General features: G+C 46.3%; 2 protein-coding genes and 1 pseudogene across 2 annotated transcripts; 2 read left to right on the top strand and 1 right to left on the bottom strand.

Annotated features, from left to right (window-relative positions):
- Positions 1-317: 317 nt before the first annotated feature.
- On the top strand, positions 318-890 carry LOC145976259 (uncharacterized). Its single transcript, XM_083107328.1, has one exon. It carries the CDS (start codon positions 318-320, stop codon positions 888-890), a length of 573 nt encoding a protein of 190 aa, XP_082963454.1.
- Positions 891-5,639: 4,749 nt separating this feature from the next.
- LOC145976258 (uncharacterized) lies at positions 5,640-7,522 on the bottom strand (annotated as a pseudogene).
- A 2,324-nt stretch (positions 7,523-9,846) lies between these two features.
- On the top strand, positions 9,847-11,049 carry LOC145976257 (uncharacterized). The gene is made up of 2 exons (XM_083107327.1): positions 9,847-9,989; positions 10,155-11,049. The coding sequence occupies exons 1-2, from the start codon at positions 9,847-9,849 to the stop codon at positions 11,047-11,049; spliced, it is 1,038 nt and encodes a 345-aa protein (XP_082963453.1).
- The last annotated feature ends 9,720 nt before the right edge of the window (positions 11,050-20,769 follow it).

Raw genomic sequence — 20,769 nt, 5'->3', positions numbered from 1 at the left:
TCGCGTATTACAATTTACACAATCTCCGTGGCTTCGCAATTATATCGAATTAAATACACAGTTTAGAACACTCGCGAAAAATGATTTTGAAAAAAATTTATATAAACTGATGAATAACACGGTATTTGGCAAAACGATGGAAAATGTGCGTAATCGCGTCGATGTAAAATTATTAACAAAGTGGGTCGGACGATACGGCGCAGAAGCGATGATCGCCAAACCAAATTTCCATAGTCGAAGCGTTTTTTCGGAAAATTTAATCGCCGTAGAATTGCGCAAATTGGAAGTAAAATTTTATAAACCAATTTATACACGGTATGTGCATACTCGACATATCGAAAGAGTGTCTGTACGAATTTCACCACGAGTACATGTCTCCCCTGTATCGCGACAAATGTAAGATCATGTACACCGACACAGATAGTCTAATATATCACGTCGAGTGCGTCGATGTGTACAAGAACATGAAGCGCGATATCGCTAGATTCGATACGAGCGATTACGCCGCGGACAATGCGTACGGTATACCGCTCGTGAATAAAAAAGTGCCGGGCTTGATGAAGGATGAAAACGGTGCGATAATGACCGAATTCGTCGGGCTTAGAGCAAAAATGTACGCGTTACGAGTCGATGGTAAGACAGACACAAAAAAGGCAAAAGGCGTCAAGAGCAACGTTGTCGCGAGAACGATAACATTCGATGATTACACGCGGTGTTTGCACGATGAGATTGAAATGACGCGACAACAGTCCTGTATAAAATCTAAATTGCACGAAGTATATACAATTCGCGAGACGAAAATTGCTCTGAGCCCGTACGATGACAAGCGGTATATCGTACCCGAAACCACCGATACGCTACCGTGGGGACATTATAGGATAACTTTATAAAATATAAAATTATTTAACCGTGTACATTTTTGTATCATAGCGCATGCGAGAGAGAGAGATATTACTATACTTATTCTATCTAAGTGCGAGAAAGAAAGAGATAGCGTGAAAGAACAATGACACATGCCGAAGATATCGCGAGAGAGAGAGCGCAACGAAGATATCGCGAGACTTACAACTAGCGCGCGCGAGAGAGAGAGATACCAAAGGATGGGAGCGCAACGAAAGGTGTATAAATAAATGTTTCTTTCTACAATAAAAAATATAAATTTATTATAAATGTGTTACTAAATACATTTGTGTGTGTGTGTGTGTATTATACTATTAGAAGAAATATTAATAAAGATTTTTGTATTTTTTCATATATACAGGGTGATCCAGAACAAACGTTTGTCTTTAAAAAAATAAATTGTCGAGTCTATTCTAAGACGATTTTCCCTTTACCAAAATTGTCTACGAGGCTTAGTTTTTAAATTATTAAATAAAATAGTTTGCGAATTACGGAACGAGTACAAGAGGTAGACAGGGACGGCGCAACTCACCGTCCGATACAGGCGATCATGTGGGGCGCTCGACGCGATCAGCTGATTGCTGCACACGATGAGTGTAACAATCAGTGTGTGTGTGTGTGTGTGTGTGTGTGTGTGTGTGTGTGTGTGTGTGTGTGTGGTGTATTTATGCACGCGTATCCACACCGTACATGCACCGTACTCTCTCTCTTTCTCTCTCTCTCTCCCTCTTTCTCTCTCACTCACTCACTCACTCACTTATTCTTACCTTAATAATGAGATTCTTCATACTGCTGATAAATAGCAGTGCCCAGTGTGTTGCACGATAATAATCGTCGTCGACGAGACGTCGTTTCTTCAACACGCAGTCTGACATCGTCAAATAAGCAAAGTTTTTTCTTTCATCACTTTCGACACTTTTACAAATTTACTCGCGCACTTAATCACTCACGATTGATAAAAGGAGGAATTTACCAACAGTTACGGTACGAATTTAATAAACGGTTAACGCATTTAATTATTAATTACACACTCGATTTGTTCGAGAAACTAAAAGGTAATCTGCATTTCCGATGGCATTGTGATAAAATTCATTTTGGTTAAAAATCGATGCTAATATTTAATGAAATTTGAAAATTCGAATTCAACGGGCGTCGAAAATCTTCTCGAATTTTCGGTCCATCAGAAAAACTCAACCGCTCGCGTTATCTTCCGTTTTTGTGTCGTATAAGAAATGCTCGTAATAAACATTCGGCAAAACAACGTCAACCGTCGACAAAGTCAGCGTAGCCCACGAGCATGCGCGCCCATACGTCACGATCAGCTGATTACCAATCAGCTGATCTAAAAAGACGGCGCGCATGACAACCGCGAAAGAATCTACGTCAGATCTCATCGGCGACCAATTATACGCGCCCTGAGGTCACCGCCAAATCTGAAATCTATTGGCCCACGTCGCAAAGGGGCCCCTCGATAAAAGCCACGACGGCCCAAAAATCGCCGCAGTCTAGATTATTGTCGAAAACCGCTTTGTATAACCGCTTCGCAAAACCGCTTCAGAAAAATCGCTCGCAAACCGCTTTGGCTAAATCGCTCCGGTGAATCCGCCGACTTCGCGCCGTGTGGCTGAAAGGGAGGCAAAATTAGTTTTCCAATTAAGTCTTTGTACATAGTTGTAAATAGTTCATTTAAGTGTGGTGTCGAATAAAATTAACAAAAGACAAAAAAATATACGCGTTGAGTGAAGTCCTTTTATAATTAAGATCTTGTGGTCGTGCGAGTAGCACCGCTCTCAATCCTGCACTGTTGCGGCAATCCGCGTTCATCCGCGAACACGATTAAAGAAACGCGTTAACAGAACGCGATACTCGATGCAAAGCGCGCGACGCGACGACCGACGACAAGCAGGTCAGATTAGTACTAGCGCCTCTAGCGCTGCCAAACGCCATAAACGTGTAGCATTACGCGCTAGTACTAACCTGACCTGCTTGTCGTCGGTCGTCGCGTCGCGCGCTTTGCATCGAGTATCGCGTTCTGTTAACGCGTTTCTTTAATCGAGTGTGTAACTAATAATTAAATGCGTTAACCGTTTATTAAATTCATACCGTAACCGTTGGTAAATTCCTCTTTTTATCAATTGTGAGTGATTAAGTGCGCGAGTAAATTTGTAAGTGTCGAAAGTGATGAAAGAAAAAACTTCGCTTATTTGACGATGTGTCAGACTGCGTGTTGAAGAAACGACGTCTCGTCAACAACGATTATTATCGCAACACACTGGGCACTGCTATTTATCAGCAGTATGAAGAATCTCATTATTAAGGTAAGAATAAGTGAGTGAGTGAGTGAGTGAGAGAGAAAGAGGGAGAGAGAGAGAGAGAGAGAGAGAGAAAAAGAGAGAGTACGGTGCATGTGTGGATACGCGTGCATAAATACACCACACACACACACACACACACACACTGATTGTTACACTCATCGTGTGCAGCAATCAGCTGATCGCGTCGAGCGCCCCACATGATCGTCTGTATCGGACGGTGAGTTGCGCCGTCCCTGTCTACCTCTTGTACTCGTTCCGTAATTCGCAAACTATTTTATTTAATAATTTAAAAACTAAGCCTCGTAGACAATTTTGGTAAAGGGAAAATCGTCTTAGAATAGACTCGACAATTTATTTTTTTAAAGACAAACGTTTGTTCTGGATCACCCTGTATATGTATTTCATATTTCATATATTGTATTATATACGATTATTGGGAAGGATGTATTAATAAAGATTTTTGTATTTTATATATTTCATGTATATTTTTATATGTTGTACATATTTTTTCTTGAAAATGAAAAATAAACAATGTATGATTAATTAAATCACATTGTCCTTATGTATCCAAGAGTTGTGCGAATTGTCAAATCCCAGCCATTTCACGTAAACCTCGTCATCCCTCCTGCGCAGTACTTTCTCCACGAGATATTCGTCCGGATAATTCGCGCGATGCAACTCGTGCTCATAGAACGCTCCGGCGACAGATGTTTTGTGATAATCCTCGAGTAAATAGCTTACGGGATTAGTATGCTGCACTTTTACAATTGTAAACACCTCGGTTGTCCAATTTGGCGTGTAACCCTTCTCGAAAATTGTCTTGTACTTGCTAACGCGTACCGAGTCACCTACTTTGAATTTCGCCGGACCCGCGATATTTACGCGGTTGTACACTGTAGTCAAGAGTCTTTCAGCGATCGCGGGGGTAACGTCGACGGGTCGCATACCGATCGTTCGATGCTTGCGCGCGTTGTAATCCGATACGAGTCGCAGCAACGCGTTGATCCACTTGTAAGATCCGTTCAGCGTAAACATCTTCCACATGTCGTTTTTCAGCGTGCGATTGAATCGCTCAACGATCGATGCCTTCAATACCGAATACGTAGAATAATGATTGATGTTATATTTTCGCACGAGCCGTTGCACGTCGGCGTTATAAAATTCCTTCCCCTTATCGGTCTGTTTTTCGGACACCTCTTGCTATCTCGAATTATCTCGGCGATAGCGTCAGCTGTCTCGCTTCCGCCTTTACTCTTGAGTGGTACGGCCCACGCGTGCTTGCTCAACGCATCGATGACAGTGAGTATGTAGTGGTAACCTCTGTTGAAACGAGAGTACGGACGCATCTCGACGATGTCAGCTTGCCACAGGTCATCGTATCCCCGCACTATGACGTGTCTTCGGGGAAAATTTTTTCTCGCCGGTGCGTGCAGTTCGTTCACCAACTGCCGTTTCTCTAAACTATGTTGTTTCTCGCTTCCTCGTTTATTCCCGATCCATCGTTGACGTTCGATAGTCGTTCGATAGACGTTCCTGGCCCGTTCGTTGGAGTTCGATATACGTTCGATAGACGTTCCTGACCCGTTCGTTGGCGTTCGATAGACGTTCCTGGCCCGTTCGTTGGCGTTCGATAGACGTTCCTTACACGTTTGATAGTCGTTCACTGCCGTTCTTGACCCGTTTGTTGCCGTCCTTGATCCTGTTGGTAGTCGCTTCTAAGTAGTCCGTAGCCTCGTTCACAGTCGTTTCTGACTCGTTCGTAGCTGTTCCGGAGTTGTATGCCGCCTCGTATGTAGCCGTTCCTGACGTGTTCATAGCCTTGTTCGCAGCCGTTCCTGAGGTGTTCGTAGCCTCGTTCGCAGCCATTTCCTCTTCGATCACTGCCACTCATTGTAGTTTGATAGCCGTTCGATAACCGTTTGTAGTCGTTTGATAACCCTTCGTAGATGTTCGATAAGCCTTTGTAGATGCTCAATAAGTGTACAATAGCCGCTCCTAAGCCGTTCACTACAGCCGCTCATTACAGGTTGATAGCCGCTTCTGAATTAGTGTTAATCGCACGCCGAAGCTCGTTTATAGCAGTCTGCAAAGCTCGCACGTCCTTCTCGAACGCAGTCAGCTTCTCGTCTGATTCTTTCTGTTGATTCTTCAACGTTTTAACGCATTGTTCCACATACAGTTTGTTGACTGCATCGGTATCGGCCTCAGGTTGCGCTACACGGCGAATCTTGCGCGACCTCGCGTCATAGTCCGTAGCGACGCGACACAGAGCGTTTTGACGCAAGTAACTCGTCACTAATTTACCCCAATGATCGCTTGTGTCGATCGCATCATTTCTCCGTTCGAATAATCCAAATTTGTTGATAGGCATTTTTTTCGATGCGAGTGACATCGATCGACTTATAAGTTTTGTCGAGATACCGTTTAATTTATAATAAGGCCGGCTTCGCGAAGTTCCTCTAGGATCGACAGGATCTCGTTGTCGTGAGCGTTGTGGCCAGCTCGGTGCGAAGCGTCGAGCAATCGTAGCCGATCCTCTAGCTCGTTGGGGTCGTCCCAGTGCACGTAATCGATCTTATTGTCGGTTAGCGTCATCGCGCGAGGCATGAAAATACTCCCGTTCCGGATTTATTCTTTTTCGATTCGATCGACATCAACGGTGCGATAATTTGTTTATACTTGTATCCCTTGTTGCTATTTAATCGACCTTGCGCATCATATTTGCGTTTATGCGCACTCGTCGCCATTAATATGCTCTTATATTTTTGCATATCGTCCTCAGTGTATATGACATCATCGGGAATTCTCTTGAAGATCAACTCGTATAATCCAGGTGTACCGATATATCTCACTTTGTCAATGATTATAGAGTCATCTCTATCAATGTCGAATCGTTTGTTACCGAGACGCATTTCATTCTCGTCGAAATAGACACCGTACACGTGATCGATCTTGTTTTTTTCGTCGCCACTGAGGAGAGCGCTCATGTACTTTTGTCCCAATGGTCCCAAGTGCTCTCGTAACACTTCTTGACCTTCCGACGTTTGTAACCTGTTTCGAACAGATGTTTCGAGCGAGTTGCCCGTGGTTTCAAAAACATTTTCGATTGTGAGTGATTCAGGGTTGATCGTGGGTTGTACGATTCTCGTTGTCGCTGACGGTGTAGAGGTTATCGGCGGTTCATCCACTAAAGCATCCGATAGATCGGATGTACGCGGTGTCGATAAACGATTCGCCTTCAATCGTTTCCTCTTTTTCGGTGTTGCATCCACCACCTCCTCTTCCTCTTCCTTCTTGTACCGCTTGATGGGTAACGTTTTAATTTTCGCGTCAGCGTTACTCTCCGGCTCGTTTTTCACCGCGATTGAGCTAGAGTTGTCGGCGATCTTTTGCAATGGCTCGATAATAGGCCCAAAATGGGTCTTGACCGCGATATCGTCGTCGATCTTACCGGTCTTCAAAGCGCGATGTTTCTTGCGGATCGATTCGCTCGTTTTCTCAATCTGCTTCGCAAGCTTTTCACGCTCGCGAATATCATCGCTTCCAGCCATGTCGACGGAGTGTCGAGCGTTTCACCCCTCTCGACGGAATGTCGGCAGCGACTAATCGTTTCGCGGTGTCGCGAATACGTTAAATCCTTTTCTGTATCGCCCGTTCGTAAGCGAGCTGTCCTTATCTATCACTAGGAATCCATACTTTTGCTGCCAACAAGTACGACATAATTCACTGAAATCCTCGTACGACATGTCGGTATTCACGTGATCGTTGTACACGTGTTTCAAGTTGGTACCGTCCTGTTTAAACAAGATCAGCAGGTTCGCGTTGTCGCGGATAAGATGTTTTGGTATTCTCGCGTACGTCTGACAGAGATAGAAACAGTCGACGTTCGAGTGACGACCCATTGCAAAGTACTTTCTTATCGTATCTTGCTTGTCGCACGCCACGTCATCGAAGACGAAAATCGAGTTTAGACGTGCCTCGCTCGGTGGAATGACGTCACTGTTATTCGAGAACGTAAAGTAGCCAATTTCGATCGGCGTCAACAAATTCTCCAGATATCGATATTTCGGCTGTTGCAGCGACTTCGAGTACACGTACACGTTCTCGAAACGTACACCGTGCGGACTTTCCAGTAGACTTATCAGAACGTTGGTTTTACCACAATTCGAGGGGCCGCAAACGATCGCGCGTATAGTAGTCGGTAGCATCGTACCGTGTCTGCGCATCTCCGCGTTGTCCCCCATTGATCGTAATCTGTCATCGCAATTCGTCACGCGTATCGTCAAAGGTTGTTGTACGAACCGCATGTTTTCTCTTTCGAATCAATTTTGCGAATGATCGCGAGGGGGAGACCTATTTATAGAGGTGTCTCGACTCGAAACCGCTCAGTATCAAAAATGTTTCTCCTTCTGTCGGATGAAAGAGACATTTTCCGGCTTACCGCCGAGCAACTGCAGTATATCCCAAAGATTGTTTTACTGGAAAATTTTGGTGATTACGTGGAACGATTGTGGGACAAACTTCCAGAATATATAAAGGCTGATTCGGAGGTTCAACAATATCGTTCGTGCATGCGACATTACAATCAGCCGTGGCAGCGAACGCACATCGACGGTCCGCCACCGTTAATAAAAGATTGCTACGTATGTCAGCGAGAATTGTGAGAGGCAGCGGTCTCTTAAATCGTGCGATAAACGCGCTTCCGATCGAATTCCATATTCCCGGCTATCAGTTTTGCGGTCCAGGTACGCGGTTGCAGAAGCGATGAGCCAGAGGCGATCGTGGTATCAATCCATTGGACGCGGCGTGTCGTGAACACTATATAGCATACTCTCGGAGCAACGATCTCACCGAGAGACACGCGGCGGATAGGATACTCGCCGAGAAAGCGCGAAATCGCATCGGTGCGGGAGATTCGACTCTCGGTGAGAGAGCCGCCGTCACAGCTGTCTGGGCAGCGATGAAAGCCAAGACGAAGCTCGGTATGGGTATGAAGAGGACAAAGACGAAGAAAAAAACGGCGAAGAAACGAATACTTCCGGTAGCGAAACGCGGCGGCGTGTTGCCGATTCTACCAATGTTGGGTGCGCTCGGATCCCTGATCGGTGGAGCGGCGGGTGTAGCGAAGGCGGTGAACGACGGAAAAGCCGCGCAACGTCACTTGCAAGAGATGCTACGTCACAATCGCGCCATGGAAGGTCGCGGATTATATCTCGCTCCTTACAAATACGGACGAGGAATCTCAACGAGAAGAAAAAAAAAACATCAAAGAGACGCTAAATATGTCGCAGGGCGCAACTACCAATGTACAATTGCTACAACTGGCAAGACGTGTGCGCATTCCATATTTTAGAGGTGTTTTCATGCGCGACTCTTTACCGATTGGTGGTATATATCGAAACGAGAGCGGTATCGTAAATTTGGATAGCGTCGAAGGACCGGGTACTCATTGGGTAGCGTACGCAAAGAGGGGAGATCGTGTCGTATATTTCGACAGTTTCGGCAATCTTCGACCACCGAATGACTTGGTGCGATATTTCGGACGAAACGTAACGAAGATACAGTACAATCACACATCTGTTCAAACTTACGATCAGAGCATCTGCGGACAATTGTGCTTGCAGTTTCTTCGAACGGTCGATGCGTGTGAATTTAAAGACTGATATTGCGCTATTTAACTCAGTATTCGTTAAACAGTTTTGCCGACATGTCTATGACATTCACGTTGACTGGGAAGATTAGCGTTCTCGCGGCAAACTTCTTTCCCGCTGTAGATTTGGGCGACGATGTATACGAGCTCGGTCTAACGGATTTTGAGACTATCACACGATACTGAATGTGAATTCCTCGAATAATAAATTTTACTTTGGCAAAGACGACGCGGAAATTACGATTCCCGAGGGATCCTACGAGATATACATGCGTTTTTGAAACATGCAATTTCACGGAAACATCGCGATAAGAAACACATTGACAACGGTGACTATGAAGATGGAGAATATCCGATTAGTGCTCCGCGCTAATTACAATACGATGAGGAGCGATCAAATGCGCATACAGAATAAACTTTAGCAAGCCCGACAACATTGGATCGTTGCTAGGATTCTCGAATCGTATTCTCGAGCCGCGAAAATGGTACAAATCGAACATGCCGATTAACATTATCAACGTGAATATTATCCGTGTAGAGTGTAACGTGACCGCGGGCGCGTACAACAACGGCATACTCGTTCATACGATACATGAATTTTCACCGAGGGTACCACCGGGATATAAGATATCGGAAACGCCGGCGCAGATCATTTACCTGCCGATCATCGCGCGGAACATTACGGATTTAACGTTACGCATTGTCGATCAGAACGGACGATTGCTCGATTTTCGAGGAGAAGAGATCACCGTAAGATTACACGTACGACGGCTACGGCGATAACATACGTATGCGACGTATGAGATGCTCGTGTTGAACGGATCGAAAGACGTGAGAGATAACGCAATCTTTACGAGGCCAGCGACAACAACAACAACGTCGACGTTCGCTAATATCCAATCATCCAAGAAAAAGAAACTCAGCACATCGAACGTTGCGTTTTTACAATCTTTGGGATTCGCGGTACGAAACAGCTGAACGATGACCGACATCCTCAACATCGGTGACGCGCCAATCTTCGACGATCGTATCGTCAAGATCGAGACTCACACGTACAACCCGTTCGCCAATACAACGTTCGGATACAGTGACGAGATAAGAATACCCATACAACAACAGGATCTGTATACGTTGCCGTATGAGAGTTTCCTATACATCGAGGGAGAACTAACGAAAAACAGACCACCAGCTGACGGAGGAGCTGATGTGGCACTGGGAAATAATTGCGTCGCATTCATGTTCGATGAGATTCGATACGAACTCGATGGTGTTGAGATTGATCGCAATAGAAACGTAGGAATAACTACTACGCTCAAAAACTATGTAACGGTATCATCCGATAGAAGCGTGATTATGAGGAACGCCGGCTGGGATGCGTCGACCAATGTGAATGGACACTTCAATTTTTGCGTACCGCTCTACATGTTATTGGGATTTTACGAGGATTACAAACGCGTGGTGATTAACGCTCGTCACGAATTGATCTTAATACGATCGCGCAACGACAACAATTGTCTGTTTGGAGATTCGACGCTGGAGCCTGCGATCAACATATTCAAGATACAATGGCGAATGCCACACGTACTGTTGAGCGAGATCGAAAAACTGTCGATGCTGCGTGCTCAGGAAAGCGGACGATATCTCAGCATGGGTTTTCGCTCGTGGGATCTGTACGAGTATCCGTTATTGCAGCGTACAACCAAACATTCGTGGGCCATTAAGACCGCGACTCAGCTGGAGAAACCACGCTACGTTGTCTTCGCTCTGCAAACAGGCCGGAAGAATGTTATGTCTGAGGATACGAGTCGATTCGACGACTGCAAATTGATCAACGTGAAACTCTATCTGAACTCGGAATGTTATCCGTACGATATGAACCTGGATTTCGATAAAAACAGATGGTCCATTCTGTACGACACGTACACGCGCTTCTGCAAGAATTATTACGGATACGAGTATCTCGAGCCGAGTCTCACCGTCTCGATGTTTCTACGTAACGGTCCGTTCGTGATTATCGATTGTTCTCGACAAAACGAATCGGTCAAGATCGCAACCGTGGATGTGAGATTGGAATTCGAGTGTAAGGAGAACGTGCCGACGAATACCACTGCGTACTGTCTCATCATACACGAGCGCGTGATCCAGTACAATCCGTTGACCAACGTTGTACGCAAAATCACCTAAGTGCTCGCGACACAAGAGAGAGGGGAAGAGGAGCAGGATATATAAATCAAAGTGTTGCGAGGCGTTGGTTTTAGAGTGTCGTCATTCCTCGCGACGAGAGATCTCGTCATGTCCGTACCAACGTTTGTGGATCTGCAAGGATTTATTGTCGGGAGAAATTTTGTCGTGAAGGAAGCGGCAATCCTGAGAAAGGGATATGTTCTCTCGCATTACTTTTTCGCAAGTCTCGTACCGTGGAGAGTGCTTACAAAATCTGAGCGATGTCAAGTCTCATGGCTGATTAGAAATCATCATGGATTACAATGGGAAGACGGAAACGTTCCGCATGGCTTGGCTCAGCGTGTAATTACAACAGCTGTCGTTGGTACGATACACGAAGAAGAAGAAGAAGAAGAATCGTCTGTCGTGTACGTTAAACGACTTGAAAAGCGAGAATGGCTGACCGATATACTAGACGATGCGGGAAACGGCTATATCATTGAAACCTTGGATGCAGATTACGAAGATATTGATTCTCTAAATAAATTAGATATTACCAATAGTATGCGATGTGGAAAACTTGTTAAGAATTGCGCATTACAAAATGTATTCAAAATATTTAACTGGTGGTCGCAACGCCAGAAAGAATTGCAAGAAAAATAAAATATACTAAACATAAACTTAAATTTAAACAGGCCATAAGAGCTAAACGCGGATGATAGTGCGTAAGTTCAACGAGAAAATAAGTTTTTCGTTGAAACTTATTTGTGTGCACAGGGCACAAATTTTCTTGGTACGATACCAAGCAAATTTAAATAATTCTCAATTCGAGAATTTATTTAATTATTATCCCTCTTTCCCCCCTGTAATGTTGTAGGCGAGAAAAATATCACACAAATAAGTTTCAACGAAAAACTTATTTTCTCGTTGAACTTACGCACTATCATCCGCGTTTAGCTCTTATGGCCTGTTTAAATTTAAGTTTATGTTTTAATACACAGAGCCTAATTTCTTATAGTTATTTAAAATATGTAAACATTCATATGTGTTATCTCTTATTTCCCCACCCTAATCCTTTCCTTGCGTTTCTAAGAATTATTTTGTCCGAGCGCCGTCTCCCCCTTCTCCTAAATTTCAGAGCGTTAGAAGCATTGATCCCCCACCACATTATACTTTTGGAAGATGAGCGTCACGTATACTCGGTTAATTCCTGTACGATCAGTGTCGCGTTAACCGTTCACTTGGTGGTTCACTTTTCATAACCCCCCAGAGAAATGTACTACGTCGAAAGAAGCAGCAGCAGCAGCGGCGGCGGCGGCATCGGAAGACACGTGAATAATTACGTGCCGAGTCGTGATAAAACTCCATTGTTTGAGAAGAAATGTGACGAGTAAGTTTCGTTTAACTTCTTTCTATTTTTTCTGTTTTTACAAATTTGATTATTACTATTATTTAATTTTAATTTTTTCCGTAGCATTTCGTTGGAGCGTCGCGCGGTTCGTATACTAGGTAGACGATACGCATTGACTGCTACGGAATTCAAATTCCTCGAAATTGGTATCAACGTGGGTCCGCCGAGTTATGTGGAGATTACTGTAGGAGATCATCGGGGAAAGGAACTGATATTATCTCTCGAAACGTGGAAGGGACTCTACGAGCAACGTCATAATATTCTAAATCTCCTTCGGAACGGCTCTCAAGACATCTACAGTTTTATAAGTGTTGGACCGCTAACAGTGCGAGTTCGTACGATTAACGACGCTAAACTCATAAGTCTCGAATCTTCAGATGTACGCATGATGATGATCGAATCGACGTTACACCGTATGTTCGATCTCGATGGTTGCATAGATGTAACTTTTGCTCGATTGGATAAAATTATCGAGACAATCGATGTCAAATTTACGCTATTCTCCAACATTGCGTCCACTGTAACGGATCCGAAAGAAGTATCGAATGTAATACGCGCGAGTGACGCTTTCAACAAGCATCAACTCGTCGATTGCGAGTTGGCAGCTTTAGTTTTTAATCCACATAGTGTGTAAGAAAAATATGTATAAAAAGAAGAATAAAGAGATTAGATAAGTCTAAATCATGTAATTTCTTCGCACGTATTCCCACCCGCCCAATCCTCTTCAAAGAAATACCGCTATTTATATTGTTTATAGGGGGTGAGGGGGGTGTACCGGGGAGAGCTATTTTGTTTGCGAAAACATGTCCCGACGCGTTAGGGTATGTAATATAATATTACTTATCATTGCGATAAAATTACTTATCATTGCGATAAACGGGCATGTAATATTACTTATACTTGCGATAAAACATCCAATTCTCCTTATATATATTTCATCTAATCCTTTCTTATCTTTAAAACAAAGGCGCAAAGCAGCCGAATATCGGCGCTGATACGCGTTGCATTCCTTCCGAGAAAAAATCGTGGATGATTCTGGGGGTCGCCGTTTGTTTATATTGTTTATAAATTCGCGCGACGAGTAATTCAATGCGAGAGAGAGAGAGAGAGAGAGATAAGGATACGTCCAACGGAAAAAAATCTAGAATTACTTATATTGGGGGTGAGGGGGGTGAGGGGTGTACCGGGGAGGTCCCCCCGCGCGACGTCATTACCCCCCCCCGCGTGACGTCATTACCCCTCCCCGCCTGACGTCATCACCCCTCTGCGTGACGTCATTACCCCTCCCCCGCGTGACGTCATCACCCCCGCGTGACGTCATCACCCCCCGCGTGACGTCATCACCCCTCCCCCCGCGTAACGTCATTACCCCTCCCCCCGCGTAACGTCATTACCCCTCCCCGCGTGACGTCATCATCCCTCCCCCGCGGTTCCCCTCGCCTGTCACACCCCCCCTGAGATCCCTGCGTTAGAACCCGCCTTGTATACCTACTATTGTTAATATCCAGATACATCAGATAGATCGATGGTTGCGATGAATCGAACGCGTTCATGTACTTATTGTTCGCGCGGGCGTACCTGTTCGAGCACTGGCTCAGACCACCGCGTATTCCGCGTTCCACGAACATCATCATATCGATATCGGTGAGCAGCTCGAAACGGACTCCCGTGAACTTCAGCATCGCGTCCCACGTGTATCCCGGCAACGTGAAGTAGTACGCGGGATCTAAACCGTAACTCTCCAAGCAGGCGGCGCGAAAATTTTCGAACACGTCCGCGAGTAGAAGAACGTCGGTCTTTAGATAGAGATCGCTGTAATCGCCCAACGTTTCTTCGCGAAATCGCTCCCGCGCTCGCGAAGGCGCTCGTCGCGCGCGCGTAATCGCTCTCGGACACGGTGTCGCCGGTCAGCGAGCTGTAGAATGACTCGCGCGGCGGGAGATGCGTCTCTCGCAATCTCTCGACGCTGTCGACGTACTCGTACGGAAACACGCCCTTGCGCGTGAGAAGCTTGAAGTCGTCGTCGGCGAGATCGCGAAACTCGCTTCGCGCGATCGTCAGTTTGCTCTTGTCGAGATACGACGCTAGCTTCTCGAGACTGGCACCTACAAACTTAAACGAGTCCACGAATCGTAATTTTACGCATCTGGAACGCGTCGCATCTCCGTCGCCCCGCTCCTCCTTCGCCGTGTCTCGAACGGTCTTCGCGAAAGCTATGTACGATTCCTTCGTCAGCGGCAACAACTCGACGCTGCCAGGATACGCGTTAGCCACATCCTTGATAATGAAGTGCGCGTCGTAACCCGATAGATTGTGAAAGAATACGGGTATGACGTACGAATCCTTGTAATTCAAATTACAGATGGAATGCGCCGGACCTCTGAAATGGCCGGTCAAGTGGCAATGATCGCGCACGCGAACGTCATCAGCCTTGAACGGTCTCTCGCACACGTAACAGCGCGTCGCGCTCGCGAATCTCTCCCATTCGTCCGGCGTGAGATCCGCCATCGGTATCACAGCGTCGAGAGCGGTCTTCGCGCGATGCGCCAATTCGCGCAACTCGCGCACGAACCACGTGACGCAATTCTCGCCGCGATAGAATCTGTACGCCGACGCAGCGTCGTCGAAGGAGCAGCGCGTGTAATAACCGACACTATGAACCTTGTGATGTTGAACGATCGCCGTATTCGCGGTCCTCCTCCTCTCGTCCCCGTCCTTCCTCTCCAACGCGCACTCCAGATCAGCGTACACGACGAACGGAATTCGAGACGTTATGGGCCGATATCACAGCGTTAAGGTGAATACAACGTTTAATGGAGAATTCGTTTCGGGCGATAAGATCGCTGTTAAAACTATAGCCACGAGAAACCATCCGCTTCTACTTACGACGGATCTGCGCGAGTGGTACGAGAGTCGCGTCGTCGGCGATATTATAACGTCTTTGGAGGAGTTTCAGGAACGCGACAGCGGATGGGTCTTGTCACGCATACTCGATTTAACGGTGAATGTGAACAGATACAATCCTATGCGCGCGGGTTGTTACGTGCGAGTGCCGCGAGAGATTCAGATGAAGAGAGCGGTGGTGAACGTGCGAACCAACGACGAGGCGTGTTTCGCGTGGTCGGTGGTCGCCGCTCTGTATCCCGTCGACGGGAACAGCGATAGAAGTTCGCGATACCCGCATTACTCCACGGTGTTGAATCTGGAGGGTGCGAAGTTACCTATGACTCTAAACGGAATCGGGCGGTTCGAGCGTCTGAACGATATATCGGTGAACGTATACACCGTAGGAGAGAAACGACGCGGGAAGGGTGACGGCGGCGGTGGCGGCGGAGTTCGCATCGTCCCTCTTCGTCTGACGGATCGAAAGAGGGAGAGACACGTTAATCTGCTGTATCTGAGCGATACGACGCGCGAGGGTAACGCGGTAGGACATTTCGCCTGCATCAGAAATCTGTCTCGTTTGGTCAGCGCGCAATTGAGCAAGCGACGCTCTTCTTCGCGCATGGTCGCGTCCTCTCCTGCGGATCTCAGTTTCTCTCTCCTATGGATCGCATTCGCTGTTTCTCTCTCCTCGCGGGGTTTTATCCACACAGCCTCGCCCCGCGAATCCACGGGCAATTCGAACTCACGCCTTCGACGCGTCCCGGTCGCCCGTATCTCTCCGACGCTCAATCTCGCCGCTCTTCTGCTACACACCGCGACCGTTTCTATCCACAGCTCTTCGCGCGCGTCTCGAAAACCGATCGCTCGCCTCGTTGAATAGGTCGCGACGCTCCACGCAGCCTTCTCCTTCAACACTCGAGCGTAGCGGTCGATCGGTAGATCATCGTACTCCTCGTTCATAGTACTTCACCCTTTAAACTCGTGACCGAACAGCATTCATCTTGCGAAACGGGTACGTGCGTCCGTCGCCGCCTCGATTGTAAGTGTATCGCAACAATTTGCCCTCGTTATCCTCAGGCGCTTCGACCATACACTGGTGCGGCGAATACTCGAACGGTCCCGGTACTCTATCATAGAGAAAAAAATAACCATTCGGATACTTAGCATGATACCATTTACCGCAATTAACGTTGTGAATAATCGCTCTCCAACCGCTAGACAGAGCCGTCGCGACCCACAACTCTTCTCGCGGACTGTGCGTTTGAATAGATCTTCTCAGGTGATACGTCGCGATGTTCCATCGCGCGCTCTCCTTCAACTCGACGTCGTTCTCTATCGGTTTCTCCAATTTTTCCTTCACAAATTTCTCGTACACACTCAGACCGATGGACTTGGATACGTCGCGATGTTCCATCGCGCGCTCTCCTTCAACTCGGCGTCGTTCTCTATCGGTTTCTCCAATTTTTCCTTCACAAATTTCTCGTACACACTCAGACCGACGGACTTGTTCGCCGTCCTACTGTCGACGGTAGAGGCGACTTCGACGGAACTTCCACCATCGTTCATACTTCGTTTTTCCCCAATCTTGTCGTCGAAAGAACGACCTACGAGTACGACGACGTCGAATAACGACTTCGCGCCGATCGACGGTGTGTGCGCGCGCTTCGAAAAATCGTCGCATCTTTATACGTTCGTTCGAACGACGATAACGTCGCGCGAACGGGAAAAAATTCTCCAGCGCGGTCAATTCGGCGATTGCGCGATTTTTTCCTTCGGAAACGACGAATCCGTCGAAAAAAACCGCATTCGCCCGGAATCAACGCGCGTTATCGCGCGCATTTCTTAGCGCGGCGCGTCCGAGAAGGAAAACGGAGACGGAAGCGTCGCCGCGAATCTCGCGCTCGTCTCGCTCTCGTCTAGCGCGAGCAAATCCGAGCGAGTAAATCCTAGCGAGATCTCTCTTCCTCTCTCGCGTTATCGCGTCGAGAAGGAGAGATAAGCGACGCCTCCCGGAAAAAACGCGCGTCGCACGACGCGCGTAAACGTGAAATCGCGCGCGCGGCGAGGTCTTCGCCTCTCGGAGCAAATCCCACCCCGCCGCCTAATTGGCGCGCTCTCCATCGATCGAGAAAAAATGAAGTATCGACGACCTTCGTCGGTGAGAGAGAGACACCGCTACTCGCAACGTGCTCTCCCGATAGATCGCGTATGTATTTATGAATAAAAAATATATTTAGGTTAAGAGCGAAATACGAGCGATGCGTTGCGATGCGACAAACTCGTATCCATCGCTTGGGACACGACGAGTCGAAGGAAACGTTGGCGGCCGCCTATCGCTTATCGCTCTCTCCTAAGCGCGCGCGACTAGGACGTTGCAGATCGACGGAAACGTCCGCGGTCGCCTATCGCGCGCGCCTAACGCGCCGTATCCAGGGACGCTCCCGACGCGTCGTATCTAAGGACGAACGCGCGCTCCATCCCTCTCTCGCTCGCGCCACCCCGTCCCTCTCGCTCGTTCTCCCGCTCGCGCCCTCTCCCTCGTCCCTCTCCCGCGCCATCTCCCCTCGCCCCACTCTCCGCCGCGCGCGCCCACCCCACCGCGTGACATCACGACCGCGCCGTTTACCCACCCGACGGCGAGCGGCTCCCCTCGCCCTACCTACCCCCCCTTCACTTCCCCTCGGTCCGAACCCTGTCCCTCAGATATCTCTCTATCTCTCTCGCTCTTACGGCGCTCTCTCTCACACCAATGGGAAAAATGTGTTAGAAACGGCCCCTCCTCCTTACTAATATTTAAAAACTATCATAAAACCGTATGTTGAAAACAATTCCTTCTTGATGATTGTAGACTCGTGGGGAGGTCAAAAAAATATTCACATGTATAATGAAATTTTTGTAAATGACGATAACAAACCAACGTGTAATTTACAAATAATTCCGCCGAAATGCACTCCGATCTGTCAACCTTGTGACGTCTATTTCTATAGACAAGTAAAAATTATTATAAAAAGAATTCAAAACTGTCCGGATATTATAGTTAGCGAAGAAAAAAAAGAATTGAATTCGCGATATGACGCGATACGAATACAATCATTAACTCATTATTTATTATCTGCTCCGAAGTTTAGAAAAATGATCGAATTTGCTTGGTACGCGTCGAAGTTAGCAAATGAACGCGATATATTTTATAACGTTAACCAGTTATGTTTTCCACCCAATGTACATAACAATAAATGTATTTGTAAAACACGGCTTCCATTTATAAAATGTTCATGGTGTGCGAATCATTTATGTTTTCAATGCTTTTATATAGATTTTCATCCTCAACATTGTACAACGATGTCAGAATTTTATAATAAATAAAAAGGTAGACATAAAAAACATGTAAAAGCTATTGTCATTTTTTTACAACACATAAGTGCAAAATATTTAATAAAACATAAAAAATCAGCACAATAAATCATGTACAAGAATTTAAAAAAATTTAATTAAACAGTCATTTGAAAAAAAAAATTGACACATGCGATCTCGAACCCAGCTTGGGCATGTGACAAAATACTAGACGCACGCTTAACCACTACGACTACCGCGCTTCATGCTGAGTGTAAATTATCTATTGTACTTCCCTTACAGTTAGAAAATGCTTACATTTAGATACATATTTCTTAGAAACTAAGGCCCATACACCCAAAACCTCTGACACGGTTTAATGATTTGACCTCCCCTTTCGAATGCACTATAGCTCATTCGAAAGTAGAGTTCGCAGTTCGTGGCATCTCCTTGTGAGTCGTGACGATGGATTGTCAGGCTTTAAATTGATCGTCGACTGTTTGAAGAAATTTTAAACACAAGTCCACAGATACTCTGATTGTAACTTTGATAAGACGTGTAATTGTATTCAATTTTCACTCGTCCGAAATATCGCATAAGTTCCTTGGGTGGTCGAAGATTTCCAAAACTGTCGAAATATACGACACGATCTCCCCTCTTTGCGTACTCTACCCAATGAGTACCGGGACCATCAACGTCATCCAAATTGACGATACCGCTCTCGTTTCGTCGTACACCGCTTATCGGTAAATTATTGCGCATGAAAACACCTCTAAAGAAAGGTATGCGCATACGTTTCGCCAATTGTTCCAATTGTACGATAGTTGTCGCACCCGCAGGCATTTTTTTAAATGTTTTTTCGACGTTTTTTTTTTCTCTTAGACTTTGTTGAGAATCCCTGTCCACGCTTGTACGGAGCGAGATAAAGTCCGCGACCTTCCATAGCGCGATTGTGACGCTGCATCTCTTCTAGCTGACGTTGCGCCGCCTTGCTATCGTTTACCGCCTTTGCGATTCCCGCCACACCGCCGGCCAAAGAACCGACAACTCCCAACAACGGTAAAAGTGGTAAAATACCATGGCGTTTCGCTAATGGAAGTATTCGTTTTTTCCTCCTCCTTGTTGTCGACGGCTTTTTCATCCTCATGCCGAGTTTTGTCTTTGCCTTCATTGTCGCCCAAACAGTCGTAGCGGCTGCTCTTTCGCCAAGAGTCGAATCCCTCGCGGTAATGCGTTCTTGCGCTCTTGCAGCTAGTATGCGATCCGCGACGTGTCGTTGGCCGAGGTCGTTGCTCGCGAGTAAGCAATGTCGTGCTCGCGACAGGCGGCGTCCAATGGATTGATGCCTCGATCGTCTCTAGCCAATCGTTTCTCTAATCGAGTTCCCGGGCCGCAAAACTGATAACCGGGAATATGTAATTCGATGGGAAGCGCGTTTATCGCACGATTTAAGAGACCGCTACCTCTTACAATTCTCGCCGACATTCGTCGCAATCTTTTATTAACGGTGGCGGACCATCGATGTGTGTTCGCTGCCACGGCAAATTGTAATGTCGCATGCACGAACGATATTGTTGAACCTCCGAATCAGCCTTTATATATTCTGGAAGCTTGTCTCACAATCGTTCCACGTAATTACCAAAATTTTGCAGTAAAACAATCTTTGGGATATATTGCAGTTGTTCGGCGGTAAGCCAGAGAATGTCTCTTTTATCCGACAGAAGGAGAAACATTTTTGATACTGAGCGGTTTCGAGTCGAGATACCTCTATAAATAGGTCTCCCTCTCGTGATCATTCGCAAAATTGATTCGAAAGAGAAAACATGCGGGTTCGTGCGACAAGCGCGGATAATCAAAGTATCAAATTTCGACGATAGACTAATATCGGAGAAAAAAGTACGCAAGCATGGAAACATGCTACTGACTACTATACGTGGTATCGTTTGCGGCCCTTCAAACTGCGGTAAGACAAACGTGTTGATTAGTTTGATAGAAAGTCCGTACGGTGTACGTTTCGAAAACGTGTACGTATACTCGAAATCGCTTCAACAACCGAAATATAGATACTTGGAAAATTTACTACCACCTATAGACGAAATTGGTTATTTTACATT

The sequence above is a fragment of the Camponotus vicinus genome, unplaced genomic scaffold (assembly GCF_025532165.1).
Source record: "Camponotus vicinus isolate PSW18456_S1 unplaced genomic scaffold, iyCamVici1.0 SCAF_8, whole genome shotgun sequence".
Taxonomy (NCBI): Eukaryota; Metazoa; Arthropoda; class Insecta; order Hymenoptera; family Formicidae; genus Camponotus; species Camponotus vicinus.
The sequence above is the reverse complement of the archived record's forward strand: the minus strand, read 5'-3'. Positions and strand labels throughout refer to the sequence as shown.